Source organism: Oncorhynchus mykiss, unplaced genomic scaffold, assembly GCF_057628025.1.
Source record: "Oncorhynchus mykiss isolate SJ-2025 unplaced genomic scaffold, ASM5762802v1 scaffold103, whole genome shotgun sequence".
NCBI lineage: Eukaryota > Metazoa > Chordata > Actinopteri > Salmoniformes > Salmonidae > Oncorhynchus > Oncorhynchus mykiss.
In genome coordinates this window covers 2,510,001-2,530,110 of record NW_028322102.1, presented here as the reverse complement: position 1 = coordinate 2,530,110, position 20,110 = coordinate 2,510,001, and the positions used below count along the sequence as shown (strand labels likewise).

Below are 20,110 nucleotides of genomic sequence, written 5' to 3'. Positions count from 1 at the left end.
CTCACAGGGGCCCCATCTATAATATATTACATCAGTTGTCCTCTGTTCTCACAGGGGCCCCATCTATAATATATTACAGTTGTCCTCTGTTCTCACAGTGGCCCCATCTATAATATATTACAGTTGTCCTCTGTTCTCACAGGGGCCCCATCTATAATATATTACAGTTGTCCTCTGTTCTCACAGGGGCTCCATCTATAATATATTACATCAGTTGTCCTCTGTTCTCACATGGGCCCCATCTATAATATATTACAGTTGTCCTCTGTTCTCACAGGGGCCCCATCTATAATATATTACAGTTGTCCTCTGTTCTCACAGGGGCCCCATCTATAATATATTACAGTTGTCCTCTGTTCTCACAGGGGCTCCATCTATAATATATTACAGTTGTCCTCTTTTCTCACAGGGGCTCCATCTATAATATATTACAGTTGTCCTCTGTTCTCACAGGGGCCCCATCTATAATATATTACAGTTGTCCTCTGTTCTCACAGGGGCCCCATCTATAATATATTACAGTTGTCCTCTGTTCTCACAGGGGCTCCATCTATAATATATTACAGTTGTCCTCTGTTCTCACAGGGGCCCCATCTATAATATATTACAGTTGTCCTCTGTTCTCACAGGGGCCCCATCTATAATATATTACAGTTGTCCTCTGTTCTCACAGGGGCCCCATCTATAATATATTACAGTTGTCCTCTGTTCTCACAGGGGCTCCATCTATAATATATTACATCAGTTGTCCTCTGTTCTCACATGGGCCCCATCTATAATATATTACAGTTGTCCTCTGTTCTCACAGGGGCCCCATCTATAATATATTACAGTTGTCCTCTGTTCTCACAGGGGCTCCATCTATAATATATTACAGTTGTCCTCTGTTCTCACAGGGGCCCCATCTATAATATATTACATCAGTTGTCCTCTGTTCTCACAGGGGCCCCATCTATAATATATTACATCAGTTGTCCTCTGTTCTCACAGGGGCCCCATCTATAATATATTACATCAGTTGTCCTCTGTTCTCACAGGGGCTCCATCTATAATATATTACAGTTGTCCTCTGTTCTCACAGGGGCCCCATCTATAATATATTACAGTTGTCCTCTGTTCTCACAGGGGCTCCATCTATAATATATTACATCAGTTGTCCTCTGTTCTCACAGGGGCCCCATCTATAATATATTACATCAGTTGTCCTCTGTTCTCACAGGGGCCCCATCTATAATATATTACATCAGTTGTCCTCTGTTCTCACAGGGGCCCCATCTATAATATATTACAGTTGTCCTCTGTTCTCACAGGGGCTCCATCTATAATATATTACAGTTGTCCTCTGTTCTCACAGGGGCTCCATCTATAATATATTACAGTTGTCCTCTGTTCTCACAGGGGCTCCATCTATAATATATTACAGTTGTCCTCTGTTCTCACAGGGGCCCCATCTATAATATATTACAGTTGTCCTCTGTTCTCACAGGGGCTCCATCTATAATATATTACAGTTGTCCTCTGTTCTCACAGGGGCTCCATCTATAATATATTACAGTTGTCCTCTGTTCTCACAGGGGCTCCATCTATAATATATTACAGTTGTCCTCTGTTCTCACAGGGGCTCCATCTATAATATATTACAGTTGTCCTCTGTTCTCACAGGGGCCCCATCTATAATATATTACAGTTGTCCTCTGTTCTCACAGGGGCTCCATCTATAATATATTACAGTTGTCCTCTGTTCTCACAGGGGCTCCATCTATAATATATTACAGTTGTCCTCTGTTCTCACAGGGGCTCCATCTATAATATATTACAGTTGTCCTCTGTTCTCACAGGGGCTCCATCTATAATATATTACAGTTGTCCTCTGTTCTCACAGGGGCCCCATCTATAATATATTACAGTTGTCCTCTGTTCTCACAGGGGCTCCATCTATAATATATTACAGTTGTCCTCTGTTCTCACAGGGGCTCCATCTATAATATATTACAGTTGTCCTCTGTTCTCACAGGGGCTCCATCTATAATATATTACAGTTGTCCTCTGTTCTCACAGGGGCTCCATCTATAATATATTACAGTTGTCCTCTGTTCTCACAGGGGCCCCATCTATAATATATTACAGTTGTCCTCTTTTCTCACAGGGGCTCCATCTATAATATATTACAGTTGTCCTCTGTTCTCACAGGGGCCCCATCTATAATATATTACAGTTGTCCTCTGTTCTCACAGGGGCCCCATCTATAATATATTACAGTTGTCCTCTGTTCTCACAGGGGCTCCATCTATAATATATTACATCAGTTGTCCTCTGTTCTCACAGGGGCTCCATCTATAATATATTACAGTTGTCCTCTGTTCTCACAGGGGCCCCATCTATAATATATTACATCAGTTGTCCTCTGTTCTCACAGGGGCTCCATCTATAATATATTACAGTTGTCCTCTGTTCTCACAGGGGCCCCATCTATAATATATTACATCAGTTGTCCTCTGTTCTCACAGGGGCCCCATCTATAATATATTACAGTTGTCCTCTGTTCTCCCAGGGGCTCCATCTATAATATATTACAGTTGTCCTCTGTTCTCCCAGGGGCCCCATCTATAATATATTACGCTAGTGTTCGGCCAACACATGCCCTCTTGGTAACGCAACACTTTGTGGTGTATGATACTCTGTGGCTGAGGGAGGAAAAGAGCATTTCCACCAGTCCGCTGCAGTATAACAGGCGCTCTTCGGCGGTAAACACCTTGGAACATTGATGATGATGATGATGATAGCAGGACGTATGGGTTCGGGAAAGAGGTTAAAGTTCACTCAGATTACAATTACTGATGATAAAGTCATCTGTCAAGTATTTTCCTTTCTGTTTGATGATAATATATATATATATAGTTTATTATCATATTTTTTTGTTGTCTATTTTAGATCAAAATCTAATTAAGATCAAAATAAAAAATTGTATATTTTGTGATGTAACACAGAATAGACCCAGAGGAGACCTGACAATACATGTTACATAAGGAGGGTAGGAGAAGGTGAGGGGGGGGGGGGGGGGGGGTCAAGGGGTCAAAGGATTAGGGGGGGTGATGTCAAAGGTTTCTCTCATGTTCTCCCATTGGTCAGGAAGTCTTCCCATGATGCTCTGAGGTGTGGGCGGGACTGTCAGTCTCCTCTCTGCTTGCCACTATACGACGGCGATAGACAGCTAACACTGGACTCACAACGGACCACGTGGGCACGTTCCAAAATAAAATGAGTACTGTAGAAGTTGGTAGTGAACCTAAAGAGGCCGTACCGACCGTACCGACCGTACCGACCGTACCGACCAACGGGACAGTCAATACTAAAACGTTGAGTACAAATCCGTGAAGGAACTGCTTCTGCATTCACAGTTCGGTGGTTTATTCCCAGGACTGACGGTAAATATCGTTGTGTTCTGTGTTCTGATTGGTCCAAACTTCAGATGGACGCTTTTTGTTTGTGTGTTTGTTGACTTGACTTGGTTGTGAGTGTAGCTTGAGTTTCCTGTTGTTGTTGTTGTTGTTGTCCTCTCTACTGGTTGGGTTTGAGGAGGTGTTGAGGAGCATGTTGCTCTTCCTGTTGTTGTTGTTGTTGTTGTCCTCTCTACTGGTTGAGTTTGAGGTGTTGAGGAGCATGTTGCTCTTCCTGTTGTTGTCCTCTCTACTGGTTGAGTTTGAGGAGCATGATGATCTTCCTGTTGTTGTTGTTATTGTCCTCTCTACTGGTTGAGTTTGAGGAGGTGTTGAGGAGCATGTTGCTCTTCCTGTTGTTGTCCTCTCTACTGGTTGAGTTTGAGGAGGTGTTGAGGAGCATGATGCTCTTCCTGTTGTTGTCCTCTCTACTGGTTGAGTTTGAGGAGGTGTTGAGGAGCATGATGCTCTTCCTGTTGTTGTTGTTGTTGTCCTCTCTACTGGTTGAGTTTGAGGAGGTGTTGAGGAGCATGTTGCTCTTCCTGTTGTTGTTGTTGTTGTCCTCTCTACTGGTTGAGTTTGAGGAGGTGTTGAGGAGCATGTTGCTCTTCCTGTTGTTGTTGTTGTTCTCTCTACTGGTTGAGTTTGAGGAGCATGTTGCTCTTCCTGTTGTCGTTGTTGTTGTCCTCTCTACTGGTTGAGTTTGAGGAGGTGTTGAGGAGCATGTTGCTCTTCCTCTGCTGCCAAGGCAGCAGCTCCTCTTCCTGTGGCACTGTTGTTATTGTCCTCTCCACTGGTTGAGTTTGAGGAGGTGCATGATGCTCTTCCTCTGCTGCCAAGGCAGCAGCTCCTCTTCCTGTGGCACTGTTGTTATTGTCCTCTCTGCTGGCTGGTTGGCTGGCTGCTATGCTGGCGGTCAGGGTGCTATTGCTCGGTAAGGTGCTCTCTGGTCTCTCCGTGACAGTATTTGGAGGCTGGCTGGTTGGGCGAGGGGGCCTGGGACGGATGGGTACCAGAGGGCAGGGTATGGGCGATTGGTACCCCCCCTGGCACCATCCCCTCTAAGCCACCCGGGATCACCCCTGGAGCCATGCCCATCATGCCCGGTGGGTACCTAGGGAGAAGGAGGTTAGAGGTCAGGGTCAAAGGTCATCTGTAGTTCAGGCAGGCAATAGCGAAGCAGCCCAGAGCTGAAGATTCCGTTGTGACAGAGTGATGAGGACAGAGTAGTAGAAGACCTTTCTTCACCCAGAGACACACTTTAATGGAAGAGGGGGTTGGTCTAATGGAAGAGGGGGTTGGTCTGTCTAACAGAAGAGGGGGTTGGTCTGTCTAATGGAAGAGGGGGTTGGTCTAATGGAAGAGGGGGTTGGTCTGTCTAACAGAAGAGGGGGTTGGTCTGTCTAATGGAAGAGGGGGTTGGTCTGTCTAACGGAAGAGGGGGTTGGTCTGTCTAACAGAAGAGGGGGTTGGTCTGTCTAACGGAAGAGGGGGTCGATCTGTATAATGGTAGCGGGGGTCGGTCTGTATAATGGAAGAGGGGGTTGGTCTGTCTAATGGTAGAGGGGGTCGGTCTGTCTAGTGGAAGAGGGGGTTGGTCTGTCTAATGGTAGAGGGGGTCGGTCTATCTAATGGTAGATGGGGTTGGTCTGTCTAATGGAAGAGGGGGTCGGTCTGTCTAATGGTAGAGGGGGTCGGTCTGTCTAATGGAAGAGGGGGTTGGTCTGTCTAATAGTAGAGGGGGTTGGTCTGTCTAATGGAAGAGGGGGTTGGTCTGTCTAATGGAAGAGGGGGTTGGTCTGTCTAACGGAAGAGGGGGTTGGTCTGTCTAACAGAAGAGGGGGTTGGTCTGTCTAACGGAAGAGTGTATAAATCTATGCAACAAGTGTGGACTTGTTGTCGCCTTAAGCTCCACAGGGAGCACAGAGGAGTAATGGTTGAATAGAGCCCTGCGGAAGGAAGTCAAATCTACACAGAAGTTGGTTTATTTCTACACTAAAGGGATGTTGTAAGAGAACAGACCAGAGGGCAGTAACAACATTACAGTCCACAGCAAATAGGTGAGAAACAGGGAGGTTCTAATCATAGAAATACATTCTGTAGAATGAATGGGAAGAACAGTTCTATAGATTACATTTCTACGGTTGTAGTATATCCAGGCCTGGCAGAAAGAGGCACCGCATCATCACACAGTATTTACCTGAGTGCCAATAGGTACTACATTTTGTCTTGAGGAGCCCCGGTTGTTAGGGCGTGCAGAGTTTGGTTGGCTTGGCTGTGTGAGAGAAGCACACGGAGGTGGACAGACTGAGATCAGATCAACATCCAGGGAGGTCACATGGTGAAGGAGTACGAGGTAACGCTGTATCAGGGCTCTCCAACCCTGTTACCCTGTTACTAGACCCTGTTACCCTGTTACCCTGTTACTAGACCCTGTTACCCTGTTACTAGACCCTGTTACCCTGTTACTAGACCCTGTTACCCTGTTACTAGGCCATGTTACCCTGTTACTAGACCCTGTTACTAGACCCTGTTACCCTGTTACTAGACCATGTTACCCTGCTACTAGACCCTGTTACCAGACCCTGTTACCCTGTTACTAGACCCTGTTACTAGACCCTGTTACCCTGTTACTAGACCCTGTTACCCTGTTACTAGACCATGTTACCCTGTTACTAGACCATGTTACCCTGTTACTTGACCCTGTTACTAGAGCTGTCCTGTTAAAATGGTATCTCTCCAGGAACAGGGTTGGAGTTAAAACCTACAGGAGGATTTCTCTCCAGGAACAGGGTTGGAGTTAAAACCTACAGGAAGGAGGGTATCTCTCCAGGAACAGGGTTGGAGTTAAAACCTACAGGAAGGAGGATTTCTCTCCAGGAACAGGGTTGGAGTTAAAACCTACAGGAAGGAGGGTATCTCTCCAGGAACAGGGTTGGAGTTAAAACCTACAGGAAGGAGGATTTCTCTCCAGGAACAGGGTTGCAGTTAAAACCTACAGGAAGGAGGGTATCTCTCCAGGAACAGGGTTCTACTACATTCTAAGAAAAACATAACATTGACATCTCTATTCATGTTTTTTTTTAACTGAGAGTTTCTTTATCTCAAACCGTCTTTATGTGCCCGTAAATGTCCCTGTATTTCAGAAATGTATCTGACCTAGTCAAGATATCCAGGACTATGAAAATAACTTTATAAACCTATATGTCAAGAGGTGAAATGAGCAATAAAATAAGATGATGTGTGTGTGTGTGTCACACAGTAGATGTCACACTTGTCGCTGTGCTTCCTCAGCCTACCTGTAGGCGGTGCCATTGAGCTCTGGGTGGACACCTTGCTGGTCCATTACTGCCCACGGTCCTGTGGTCACAAAGAACTCCTTATTCACACAGTTTCTTAGGCTGTCAGGGATGCGGCCTGCGATGGAGAGAGGGAGGGAGAGAGAGAGAAAGTGGGGAGATGGAGGGAGGAGAGGGAGATAGATTAAGAAACGTGGAGAGAGAGAGAGAGGTAAAGGCAGAGAGAGGTAAAGATAGAGAGAGGTAAAGAGAGAGAGAGAGAGGTAAAGAGAGAAACAGAGAGAGAGAGGTAAAGACAGAGAAAGAGAGGTAAAAACAGAGCGAGAGAGGTAAAGACAGAGAGAGAGGTAAAGACAGAGAGAGAGGTAAAGAGAGAGAGAGGTAAAGAGAGAGATAGAGGTAAAGACAGAGAGAGGGGTAAAGAGAGAGACAGAGGTAAAGAGAGAGAGAGAGGTAAAGAGAGAGAGAGGTAAAGACAGAGAGAGAGGTAAAGAGAGAGAGAGGTAAAGCGAGAGATAGAGGTAAAGACAGAGAGAGGTAAATAGAGAGAGAGGTAAAGAGAGAGATAGAGGTAAAGACAGAGAGAGGTAAAGAGAGAGAGAGGTAAAGAGAGAGAGAGGTAAAGACAGAGAGAGGTAAAGAGAGAGGAGAGGTAAAGACAGAGAGAGGTAAAGAGAGAGGAGAGGTAAAGACAGAGAGAGGTAAAGAGAGAGTAGAGGTAAAGAGAGAGAGAGAGAGGTAAAGAGAGAGGAGAGGTAAAGAGAGAGGAAAGGTAAAGAGAGAGAGAGAGGTAAAGAGAGAGGAGAGGTAAAGAGAGAGAGGTAAAGAGAGAGGGAGGTAAAGAGAGAGAGAGAGAGAGGTAAAGAGAGAGAGAGGGATAGTTCTAATACAAAGCACCAACCTGAATCATCACACAGACTAAATGAAGCCATAACTTGTAGAGTGATTAAAACGGGATAAAGAAGGAATGGGTAGATGTTAGCTATGGGATGGAGAGATGTTAGCTATGGGATGGGTAGATGTTAGCTATGGGATGGGTAGATGTTAGCTATGGAATGGAGAGATGTTAGCTATGGGATGGGTAGATGCTAGCTATGGGATGGAGAGATGTTAGCTATGGAATGGAGAGATGTTAGCTATGGGATGGAGACATGTTAGCTATGGGATGGAGAGATGTTAGCTATGGGATGGAGAGATGTTAGCTATGGAATGGAGAGATGTTAGCTATGGGATGGAGACATGTTAGCTATGGGATGGGTAGATGTTAGCTATGGGATGGGTAGATGTTAGCTATGGGATGGAGAGATGTTAGCTATGGGATGGAGAGATGTTAGCTATGGGATGGAGAGATGTTAGCTATGGGATGGAGAGATGTTAGCTATGGGATGGAGAGATGTTAGCTATGGGATGGAGACATGTTAGCTATGGGATGGAGAGATGTTAGCTATGGGATGGAGAGATGTTAGCTATGGGATGGAGATATGTTAGCTATGGGATGGAGAGATGTTAGCTATGGGATGGAGATATGTTAGCTATGGGATGGGTAGATGTTAGCTATGGGATGGAGAGATGTTAGCTATGGGATGGAGAGATGTTAGCTATGGGATGGAGATATGTTAGCTATGGGATGGAGAGATGTTAGCTATGGGATGGAGAGACGTTAGCTATGGGATGGAGAGATGTTAGCTATGGGATGGGTAGATGTTAGCTATGGGATGGAGAGATGTTAGCTATGGGATGGAGAGATGTTAGCTATGGGATGGAGAGATGTTAGCTATGGGATGGAGAGATGTTAGCTATGGGATGGGTAGATGTTAGCTATGGGATGGAGAGATGTTAGCTATGGGATGGAGATATGTTAGCTTAAGAAGGATAGAAATTCCACAAATTAACTTTTAACAAGGCACACATGTCAATTGAAATGCATTCCAGGTGACTAGCTCATGAAGCTGGTTGAGAGAATGCCAAGAGTGTGCAAAGCTGTCATCAAGGCAAGGCTATTTGAAGAATCACAAATATAAAATATATTTTTGATTTGTTTAACACTTTCGTTTGGTTACTACATGATTCCACATGTGTTATTTCATAGTTTTATTGTTTTCACTATTATTCTACAATGTAGAAAACAGTAACAAATCAAATAAAAACCCTTGAATGAGTAGGTGTTCTAGAACCTTTGACCGGTAGTGTTGCCTGGCAACACAATCCCTAATTAAAGTTGTTATTTCACAATGTGGATGTTATCTGGGAGGCAAGGGTTAGATCCCAAATGGCACCCTATTCCCTATATAGTGCACTACAATTGACATGAAGTCTGGTTTGAAGTTGTGTACTACAACCCTGCTGGGGAACAGGGTTCCTGACTAGTGAGGTGCTGGGGAACAGGGTTCCTGACTAGTGAGGTGCTGGGGAACAGGGTTCCTGACTAGTGAGGTGCTGGGGAACAGGGTCCCTGACTAGTGAGGTGACTAGTGAGGTGCTGGGGACCAGGGTTCCTGACTAGTGAGGTGCTGGGGACCAGGGTTCCTGACTAGTGAGGTGCTGGGGACCAGGGTTCCTGACTAGTGAGGTGCTGGGGACCAGGGTTCCTGACTAGTGAGGTGACTAGTGAGGTGCTGGGGAACAGGGTTCCTGACTAGTGAGGTGCTGGGGAACAGGGTTCCTGACTAGTGAGGTGCTGGGGAACAGGGTTCCTGACTAGTGAGGTGCTGGGGACCAGGGTCCCTGACTAGTGAGGTGCTGGGGACCAGGGTTCCTGACTAGTGAGGTGCTGGGGACCAGGGTTCCTGACTAGTGAGGTGCTGGGGACCAGGGTTCCTGACTAGTGAGGTGCTGGGGACCAGGGTCCCTGACTAGTGAGGTGCTGGGGACCAGGGTCCCTGACTAGTGAGGTGCTGGGGACCAGGGTTCCTGACTAGTGAGGTGCTGGGGACCAGGGTCCCTGACTAGTGAGGTGCTGGGGAACAGGGTTCCTGACTAGTGAGGTGCTGGGGACCAGGGTCCCTGACTAGTGAGGTGCTGGGGACCAGGGTCCCTGACTAGTGAGGTGCTGGGGACCAGGGTTCCTGACTAGTGAGGTGCTGGGGAACAGGGTTCCTGACTAGTGAGGTGCTGGGGACCAGGGTCCCTGACTAGTGAGGTGCTGGGGAACAGGGTTCCTGACTAGTGAGGTGCTGGGGAACAGGGTTCCTGACTAGTGAGGTGCTGGGGACCAGGGTCCCTGACTAGTGAGGTGCTGGGGAACAGGGTTCCTGACTAGTGAGGTGCTGGGGACCAGGGTCCCTGACTAGTGAGGTGCTGGGGAACAGGGTTCCTGACTAGTGAGGTGCTGGGGACCAGGGTCCCTGACTAGTGAGGTGCTGGGGAACAGGGTCCCTGACTAGTGAGGTGCTGGGGACCAGGGTCCCTGACTAGTGAGGTTCTGGGGAACAGGGTTCCTGACTAGTGAGGTGCTGGGGAACAGGGTCCCTGACTAGTGAGGTGCTGGGGACCAGGGTCCCTGACTAGTGAGGTGCTGGGGACCAGGGTCCCTGACTAGTGAGGTGCTGGGGACCAGGGTTCCTGACTAGTGAGGTGCTGGGGAACATGGTCCCTGACTAGTGAGGTGCTGGGGACCAGGGTTCCTGACTAGTGAGGTGCTGGGGAACATGGTCCCTGACTAGTGAGGTTCTGGGGACCAGGGTCCCTGACTAGTGAGGTGCTGGGGACCAGGGTTCCTGACTAGTGAGGTGCTGGGGAACATGGTCCCTGACTAGTGAGGTGCTGGGGACCAGGGTTCCTGACTAGTGAGGTGCTGGGGACCAGGGTTCCTGACTAGTGAGGTGCTGGGGACCAGGGTCCCTGACTAGTGAGGTGCTGGGGAACAGGGTTCCTGACTAGTGAGGTTCTGGGGAACATGGTTCCTGACTAGTGAGGTGCTAGGGACCAGGGTTCCTGACTAGTGAGGTGCTGGGGACCAGGGTCCCTGACTAGTGAGGTGCTGGGGAACAGGGTTCCTGACTAGTGAGGTTCTGGGGACCAGGGTTCCAGACTAGTGAGGTGCTGGGGACCAGGCGTACCACTGATGGCTCTTCGTATCTCGGTGGCAGCTGCCTCTCTCATCTCCAGAGAAGCCTGTTCACTGTACCAGGCTGTGTGTGGTGTACAGATCAGGTTGGGAGCATCCTTCAGAGGGCCTGTAGCAAAACTAGAGAGAGGGGAGGGTTGGGGGGTGGGGGGGTTGGTTTTAGAGAGAACAAGTATCAGACCCAAATCAGGCAGTGGCCTCTTCATCTAATCTCCTTTCCTCATCTCCTCCTTTCATCTCCTCCCTTCATTTCCTCCTCTCTTAATTTCCTCTCTTCATCTCCTCTCTTCATCTCCTCATCTCCTCTCCATCCCTGAGATGCTGAGACTTCTTCCCTCAGTCCTCCCAACTCACCCTCCGTGCCCTGGTCCAAGGGTTGTGTGTGAAGGTGTCACTGATATGAGCCACTGTAGTGTGGGATTACAGGTCCTCTGTTGACGTCTTGTTGATGTGTGTTCACAGTAGAACCATATCTCCCTGACAACATATCGCCTGACACCATATCTCCCTGACAACATATCGCCTGACACCATATCTCCCTGACAACATATCGCGTGACACCATATCTCCCTGACAACATATCTCCCTGACAACATAACTCCCTGACAACATATCTCCCTGACAACATAACTCCCTGACAACATATCTCCCTGACAACATATCTCCCTGACAACATTAGTCCCTGACAACATAACTCCCTGACAACATATCTCCCTGACAACATAACTCCCTGACAACATATCTCCCTGACAACATATCTCCCTGACAACATATCTCCCTGACAACAGAGCTCGCTGACACTGGAAGAGGTGTTACTATCAGGTAAACTATACTGGGGTGTTACTGTCAGGTAAACTATACTGGGGTGTTACTGTCAGGTAAACTATACTGAGGTGTTACTGTCAGGTAAACTATACTGAGGTGTTACTGTCAGGTAAACTATACTGAGGTGTTACTGTCAGGTAAACTATACTGAGGTGTTACTGTCAGGTAAACTATAATGAGGTGTTACTGTCAGGTAAACTATACTGAGGTGTTACTGTCAGGTAAACTATACTGAGGTGGTAGCAGGTGTTACTGTCAGGTAAACTATACTGAGGTGTTACTGTCAGGTAAACTATACTGAGGTGGTACTGTCAGGTAAACTATACTGGGGTGTTACTGTCAGGTAAACTATACTGAGGTGGTAGCAGGTGTTACTGTCAGGTAAACTATACTGAGGTGTTACTGTCAGGTAAACTATACTGAGGTGTTACTGTCAGGTAAACTATACTGAGGTGTTAATGTCAGGTAAACTATACTGAGGTGGTAGCAGGTGTTACTGTCAGGTTAACTATACTGAGGTGTTACTGTCAGGTAAACTATACTGAGGTGTTACTGTCAGGTAAACTATACTGAGGTGTTACTGTCAGGTAAACTATACTGAGGTGTTACTGTCAGGTAAACTATACTGAGGTGTTACTGTCAGGTAAACTATACTGAGGTGTTACTGTCAGGTAAACTATACTGAGGTGTTACTGTCAGGTAAACTATACTGAGGTGTTACTGTCAGGTAAACTATACTGAGGTGTTACTGTCAGGTAAACTATACTGAGGTGTTACTGTCAGGTAAACTATACTGGGGTGTTACTGTCAGGTAAACTATACTGAGGTGTTACTGTCAGGTAAACTATACTGAGGTGTTACTATCAGGTAAACTATACTGAGGTGTTACTGTCAGGTAAACTATACTGAGGTGTTACTGTCAGGTAAACTATACTGAGGTGGTAGCAGGTGTTACTGTCAGGTTAACTATACTGAGGTGTTACTGTCAGGTAAACTATACTGAGGTGTTACTGTCAGGTTAACTATACTGAGGTGTTACTACCAGGTAAACTATAATGAGGTGTAACTGTCAGGTAAACTATACTGAGGTGGTAGCAGGTGTTACTGTCAGGTTAACTATACTGAGGTGTTACTGTCAGGTAAACTATACTGAGGTGTTACTGTCAGGTAAACTATACTGAGGTGGTAGCAGGTGTTACTACCAGGTAAACTATAATGAGGTGTTACTGTCAGGTAAACTATACTGAGGTGGTAGCAGGTGTTACTGTCAGGTAAACTATAATGAGGTGGTACTGTCAGGTAAACTATACTGAGGTGTAACTGTCAGGTAAACTATACTGAGGTGGTAGCAGGTGTTACTGTCAGGTAAACTATAATGAGGTGTTACTGTCAGGTAAACTATACTGAGGTGTTACTGTCAGGTAAACTATACTGAGGTGGTAGCAGGTGTTACTGTCAGGTAAACTATAATGAGGTGTTACTGTCAGGTTAACTATACTGAGGTGGTAGCAGGTGTTACTGTCAGGTAAACTATAATGAGGTGGTACTGTCAGGTAAACTATACTGAGGTGTAACTGTCAGGTAAACTATACTGAGGTGGTAGCAGGTGTTACTGTCAGGTAAACTATACTGAGGTGGTAGCAGGTGTTACTGTCAGGTAAACTATACTGAGGTGTTACTGTCAGGTAAACTATACTGAGGTGTTACTGTCAGGTAAACTATACTGAGGTGGTACTGTCAGGTAAACTATACTGGGGTGTTACTGTCAGGTAAACTATACTGAGGTGTTACTATCAGGTAAACTATACTGAGGTGTTACTGTCAGGTAAACTATACTGAGGTGGTAGCAGGTGTTACTGTCAGGTTAACTATACTGAGGTGTTACTGTCAGGTAAACTATACTGAGGTGTTACTGTCAGGTAAACTATACTGAGGTGGTAGCAGGTGTTACTGTCAGGTAAACTATACTGAGGTGTTACTATCAGGTAAACTATACTGAGGTGTTACTGTCAGGTAAACTATACTGAGGTGTTACTATCAGGTAAACTATACTGAGGTGGTAGCAGGTGTTACTGTCAGGTAAACTATAATGAGGTGTTACTGTCAGGTTAACTATATCCTCATCCACTGTGTGTCTCACTTCAATGGTTCTGTAGAGAGGACGTCCACTTGTGTGTGTGTGTGTGTGTGTGTGAGCTCGTACATTCATGCACTGTGTGTCTCACCTGAAGGGTTCTATCTCGTGCACTGTGTGTCTCACCTGAAGGGTTCTATCTCGTGCACTGTGTGTCTCACCTGAAGGGTTCTATCTCGTGCACGTCCAGGGCAGCGCCACGTATCCTCCCCTCCTTCAGGGCCTGAGCCAGGGCCTTCTCATCCACCAGCCCTCCCCGCGCTGCATTCACCAGGAACGCTCCCTGACGCATCTAGAAGGGTCGGGGGGAGAGAAAGATAAGAGAGAGAGAAAAGGGGGGGGGGGTTGATTTGATCTAAAGAGGGGTGCCACCAACATGTAGTTATTACAAAGAATTTGTTTGCGTCCTTCTTTTAAGCATCTTAATAGAGATGACCTTCTGATGGAGCTGGAGAAGAGAGACTAGAATAGAGATGACCTTCTGATGGAGCTGGAGAAGAGAGACTAGAATAGAGATGACCTACTGATGGAGCTGGAGAAGAGAGACTAGAATAGAGATGACCTTCTGATGGAGCTGGAGAAGAGAGACTAGAATAGAGATGACCTTCTGATGGAGCTGGAGAAGAGAGACTAGAATAGAGAGGACCTTCTGATGGAGCTGGAGAAGAGAGAGTAGAATAGAGATGACCTTCTGATGGAGCTGGAGAAGAGAGACTAGAATAGAGATGACCTACTGATGGAGCTGGAGAAGAGAGACTAGAATAGAGATGACCTTCTGATGGAGCTGGAGAAGAGAGACTATAATAGAGATGACCTTCTGATGGAGCTGGAGAAGAGAGACTAGAATAGAGATGACCTACTGATGGAGCTGGAGAAGATAGACTAGAATAGAGATGACCTACTGATGGAGCTGGAGAAGAGAGACTAGAATAGAGATGACCTTCTGATGGAGCTGGAGAAGAGAGACTAGAATAGAGATGACCTTCTGATGGAGCTGGAGAAGAGAGACTAGAATAGAGATGACCTTCTGATGGAGCTGGAGAAGAGAGAGTAGAATAGAGATGACCTTCTGATGGAGCTGGAGAAGAGAGACTAGAATAGAGATGACCTACTGATGGAGCTGGAGAAGAGAGACTAGAATAGAGATGACCTACTGATAGAGCTGGAGAAGAGAGACTATAATAGAGATGACCTACTGATGGAGCTGGAGAAGAGAGACTATAATAGAGATGACCTACTGATGGAGCTGGAGAAGAGAGACTAGAATAGAGATGACCTACTGATAGAGCTGGAGAAGAGAGACTATAATAGAGATGACCTACTGATGGAGCTGGAGAAGAGAGACTAGAATAGAGATGACCTACTGACAGAGCTGTAGAAGAGCCTAGAATGTATTTGACGCTCCACTGAATGCTCTACTGAAGACATGACAAACCGAGCACCTGGGCAACACATGCACACGCATACGCAAATATGTCTGTCTCATCCCCATGGAGACACATCTACACCTGAGGAAAATCAGCTCTGAGGGATCACTGTCAAAAGTGCTTTAAGAGTTGTGTGCTTGAGTACGTCCCAAATTGAACCCTATTCCCAAATGGAACTCTATTCCTTGATAGTGCACTACTTGGCTCAGCTCACAGCGTTGGCTGTAGATGGGGACATCCCAAATGGAACTCTATTCCCTTGATAGTGCACTACGTTGAGGACAAGATGACAGTTGATAACTATACTAGACAACAAAAATAAATAAAAAACTGCTAGCGGAGAAAAACAACAGCTCCAGAAAAATCCAATTACTATTCTTGGAAGAAATTGTAATCCCTTAAATCTAGACACAATACGAAATCCACGACATGAAAAGCCCTCGCACCGTCAGTCATCCTTTAATTACACACACACACACACACACACACACACACACACACACACACACACACACACACACACACACACACACACACACACACACACACACACACACACACACACACACACACGATAAGAAGATGCAGGCTTGAGAGAACAGTGAAGAAGAGACACAGGAGAGGAGAACTGGGTTAAGAGATAGAGCCTTCTCTATTCTGTTGTTCTCCTTCAGACAGCTCTTCAATGCTCTCTCTCTCTCTCTCTGTCTCTCAGATGTGAAGTCAACCAGAAACAATAGAAACACAGAAAATAAGAGGAAACTGAGATAAGAGGTGTAATTATCCTCTCCTCCATCAGGTGGCAGACTAGGACAGACCAGATGGGGTATTGTAGTTTTGACAGCAGCTCTGAGCAGTGAAGTCAACCTGAGAGAGTCAGAGGAAACTGAGATAAGAGGTGTAATTCTCCACTCCTCCACCAGGTGGCAGACCAGACAGACCAGATGGGGTATTGTAGTTTTGACAGCAGCTCTGAGCAGTGAAGTCAACCTGAGAGAGTCAGAGGAAACTGAGATAAGAGGTGTAATTCTCCTCTCCTCCACCAGGTGGCAGACTAGATGGGGTATTGTAGTTTTGACAGCAGCTCTGAGCAGTGAAGTCAACCTGAGAGAGTCAGAGGAAACTGAGATAAGAGGTGTAATTATCCTCTCCTCCACCAGGTGCTAGACCAGACAGACCAGATGGGGTATTGTAGTTTTGACAGCAGCTCTGAGCAGTGAAGTCAACCTGAGAGAGTCAGAGGAAACTGAGATAAGAGGTGTAATTCTCCCCTCCTCCACCAGGACTAGATGGGGTATTGTTGTATTGATAGCAGCTCTAAGCTGTGGGAAAGGAAACAACATCTCTACTTCGCTGACCCTCAACACTGGGGCCCCACAAGGGTGCGTGCTCAGCCCCCTCCTGTTCTCCCTGTTCACCCATGACTGCGTGGCCAAGCACGCCTCCAAATCTGCAGAAATTTGCAGAAGACAGTAATGGGCTTGATTACCAACAACGACGAGACGGCCTACAGGGAGGAGGTGAGGGCCCTCGGAGTGTGGTGTCAGGAAAATAACTTCTCACTCAACGTCAACAAAACAAAGGAGATGATTGTGGACTTCAGGAAACAGCAGAGGGAGCAGCCCCCTGTCCACATTAATGGGACAGTAGTGGAGAAGGTGGAAAGTTTTAAGTTCCTCGGCGTACACATCACAGACAAACTGAATTGGTCCACCCACACAGACAGCGTGGTGAACCAACCTCAGGAGGCTGAAGAAATTTGGCTTGTCACCTAAGACCCTCACAATCTTTTACAGATGCACAATTGAGAGCATCCTGTCGGGCTGTATCACCGCCTGGTACGGCAACTGCTCCGCCCTCAACCGCAAGGCTCTCCAGAGGGTAGTGAGGTCTGCACAACGCATCACCGGGGGCAAACTACCTGCCCTCCAGGACACCTACACCAACCGATGTCACAGGAAGGCCATAAAGATCATCAAGGACAACAACCACCCGAGCCACTGCCTGTTCACCCCGCTATCATCCAGAAGGCGAGGTCAGTACAGGTGCATCAAAGCTGGGACCGAGAGACTGAAAAACAGCTTCTATCTCAAGGCCATCAGACTGTTCAACAGCCATCACTAACTCAGAGAGGCTGCTGCCTACATTGAGACCAAATTACTGGCCACTTTAATAAATGGATCACTAGTCACTTTATACAATGCCACATTAATAATGTTTACATATCATACATTACTCATATCATATGTACACTACCGTTCAAAAGTTTGAGGTCACTTAGAAATGTCCTTGTTTTTGAAAGAAAAGCACATTTTTTATCCATTAAAATAACATCAAATTGATCAGAAATACAGTGTAGACATTGTTTATGTTGTAAATGACTATTGTAGCTGGAGACGGTAGATTTTTAATGTAATATCTACATTGACGTACAGAGGCCCATCACTCCTGTGTTCCAATGGCACGTTGTGTTAGCTATTCCAAGTTTATCATTTTAAAAGGCTAATTGATCATTAGAAAACCCTTTTGTGATTATGTTAGCACAGCTGAAAACTGGCCTTCTGATTAAAGAAGCAATAAAACTGGCCTTCTTTAGACTAGTTGAGTATCTGGAGCATCGGCATGTGTGGATTCAATTACAGGCTCAAAATGGCCAGAAACAAATAACTTTCTTCTGAAACTCGTCAGTCTATTCTTATTCTGAGAAATGAAGGCTATTCCATGTGAGAAATTGCCAAGAAACTGAAGATCTGGTACAACACTGTGTACTACTCCATTCACAGAACAGCGTAAACTGGCTCTAACCAGAATAGAAAGAGGAGTGGGAGGCCCCGGTGCACAACTGAGCAAGAGGACAAGTACATTATAGTGTCTAGTTTGAGAAACAGACGCCTCACAAGTCCTCAACTGGCAGCTTCATTAAATAGTACCCACAAAACACCAGTCTCAACATCAACAGTGAAGAGGTGACTCCGAGATGCTGGCCTTCTAGGCAGAGTTGGTAGTTTATAGTGATAATATATAATATATATAAGGATGATGAGGTGTTCAGGACAGTCTGAGGAATAACTATATGAATTAATAACTCATTAATAACTATATGAATTAATACCTCATTAATAACTATATGAATTAATACCTCATTAATAACTATATGAATTAATACCTCATTAATAACTATATGAATTAATAACTCATTAATAACTATATGAATTAATACCTCATTAATAACTATATGAATTAATACCTCATTAATAACTATATGAATTAATACCTCATTAATAACTATATGAATTAATACCTCATTAATAACTATATGAATTAATAACTCATTAATAACTATATGAATTAATACCTCATTAATAACTATATGAATTAATACCTCATTAATAACTATATGAATTAATACCTCATTAATAACTATATGAATTAATAACTCATTAATAACTATATGAATTAATACCTCATTAATAACTATATGAATGAATAACTCATTAATAACTATATGAATTAATACCTCATTAATAACTATATGAATTAATACCTCATTAATAACTATATGAATTAATACCTCATTAATAACTATATGAATTAATACCTCATTAATAACTATATGAATTAATAACTCATTAATAACTATATGAATTAATACCTCATTAATAACTATATGAATGAATAACTCATTAATAACTATATGAATTAATACCTCATTAATAACTATATGAATTAATACCTCATTAATAACTATATGAATTTATAACTCATATTAATAACGATATGAATTAATAACCCATATTAATAACCACATGAATTCATAACCCATATTAATAACCACATGAATTCATAACCCATATTAATAACCATATGAATTAATAACTCATATTAATAACCATATGAATGAATAACCCATATTAATAACCATATGAATTAATAACTCATATTAATAACTGACTGGGAGTCAGTGAGTTATACCATATAGGTCAAAGGTCAGCTGTCCTCTCTACCTGTTTGATGGTGAAGTCGTTGATGAGATGGTGGTTGTGTTCGTTGAGGTTGCAGTGCAGAGACACGCAGTCTGACTGGTAGAGCAGGTCTTGTAGGGTGTAGACGCGCTGGACGCCCAGGGAACGCTCCAAGCCGTCCTGCAGGTAGGGGTCGTAGAAGATCACGGTGAAGCCAAACACCTTGGCCCGCACCGCCACCGCCTGACCCGAACGACCTACACGCACAGAGACAGAGGAGAGAGCATGGTTTAGTCACAACATCAACACACACACACACACACACACACACACACAGAGACAGAGGAGAGAGAATGGTTTAGTCACAACATCAACACGCACATCACCTTACAAATAGCCAAGCCATAGTGTGTGTGTCCTGTCTCATCTCAGTGTGGGATGGGCAGCCAGATGGGGGAGCTCTCTGTTCCCTCTCTCTCAGTTCTCTCCTCTCTGTTCTCTCTGAGAGGAACAGACACAGCTGCAGCTCTCACTGACTCCGGAGCAGACAGAGAGAATGAAAGACCTGGTCACACGGCCTGTGTGTGTCTGTCCCTGGGGTCTGTGTGTCCGTGTCCCTGGCCATAGGGCCTGTGTGTGTCCGTGTCCCTGGCCATAGGGCCTGTGTGTGTCCCTGTCCCTGGCCATAGGGCCTGTGTCTGTCCCTGTCCCTGGCCATAGGGCATGTGTCTGTGCCTGTGTCTGTCCCTGGCCATAGGGCCTGTGTGTGTTCCTGTCCCTGTCCCTGTCCCTAGGGTCTGTGTGAGTCCCTGTCCATGCCCCTAGGGTCTGTGTGTGTTCCTGTCCCTGTCCCTAGGGTCTGTGTGTGTCCCTGTCCCTGTCCATAGGGTCTGTGTGTGTCCCTGTCCCTAGGGTCTGTGTGTGTCCCTGTCCCTGTCCCTAGGGTCTGTGTGTGTCCCT

At 45.5% G+C, this 20,110-nt stretch overlaps 1 protein-coding gene across 6 annotated transcripts in view; it reads right to left on the bottom strand.

Moving 5' to 3' along the window:
• Positions 1 to 3,911: 3,911 nt before the first annotated feature.
• LOC110506208 (C-terminal-binding protein 2) overlaps positions 3,912 to 20,110 on the bottom strand; it is a 133,529-nt gene continuing 117,330 nt past the window's right edge. For 3 of the 6 annotated variants that reach the window (XM_090228906.1, XM_090228902.1, XM_090228907.1), the window contains 6 exons: positions 19,193 to 19,407; positions 13,923 to 14,053; positions 10,795 to 10,922; positions 6,737 to 6,854; positions 5,638 to 5,712; positions 3,912 to 4,551 (listed from right to left, as the gene is read on the bottom strand). In XM_090228906.1, coding sequence (XP_090085032.1) covers positions 5,655 to 5,712; positions 6,737 to 6,854; positions 10,795 to 10,922; positions 13,923 to 14,053; positions 19,193 to 19,407 — 650 coding nt within the window. In that variant the 3' untranslated portion in view covers positions 3,912 to 4,551; positions 5,638 to 5,654. The remainder of the gene's footprint in view (positions 4,552 to 5,637; positions 5,713 to 6,736; positions 6,855 to 10,794; positions 10,923 to 13,922; positions 14,054 to 19,192; positions 19,408 to 20,110) is intronic. The other 3 variants (XM_090228903.1, XM_090228904.1, XM_090228905.1) reach the window with 1 other exon arrangement.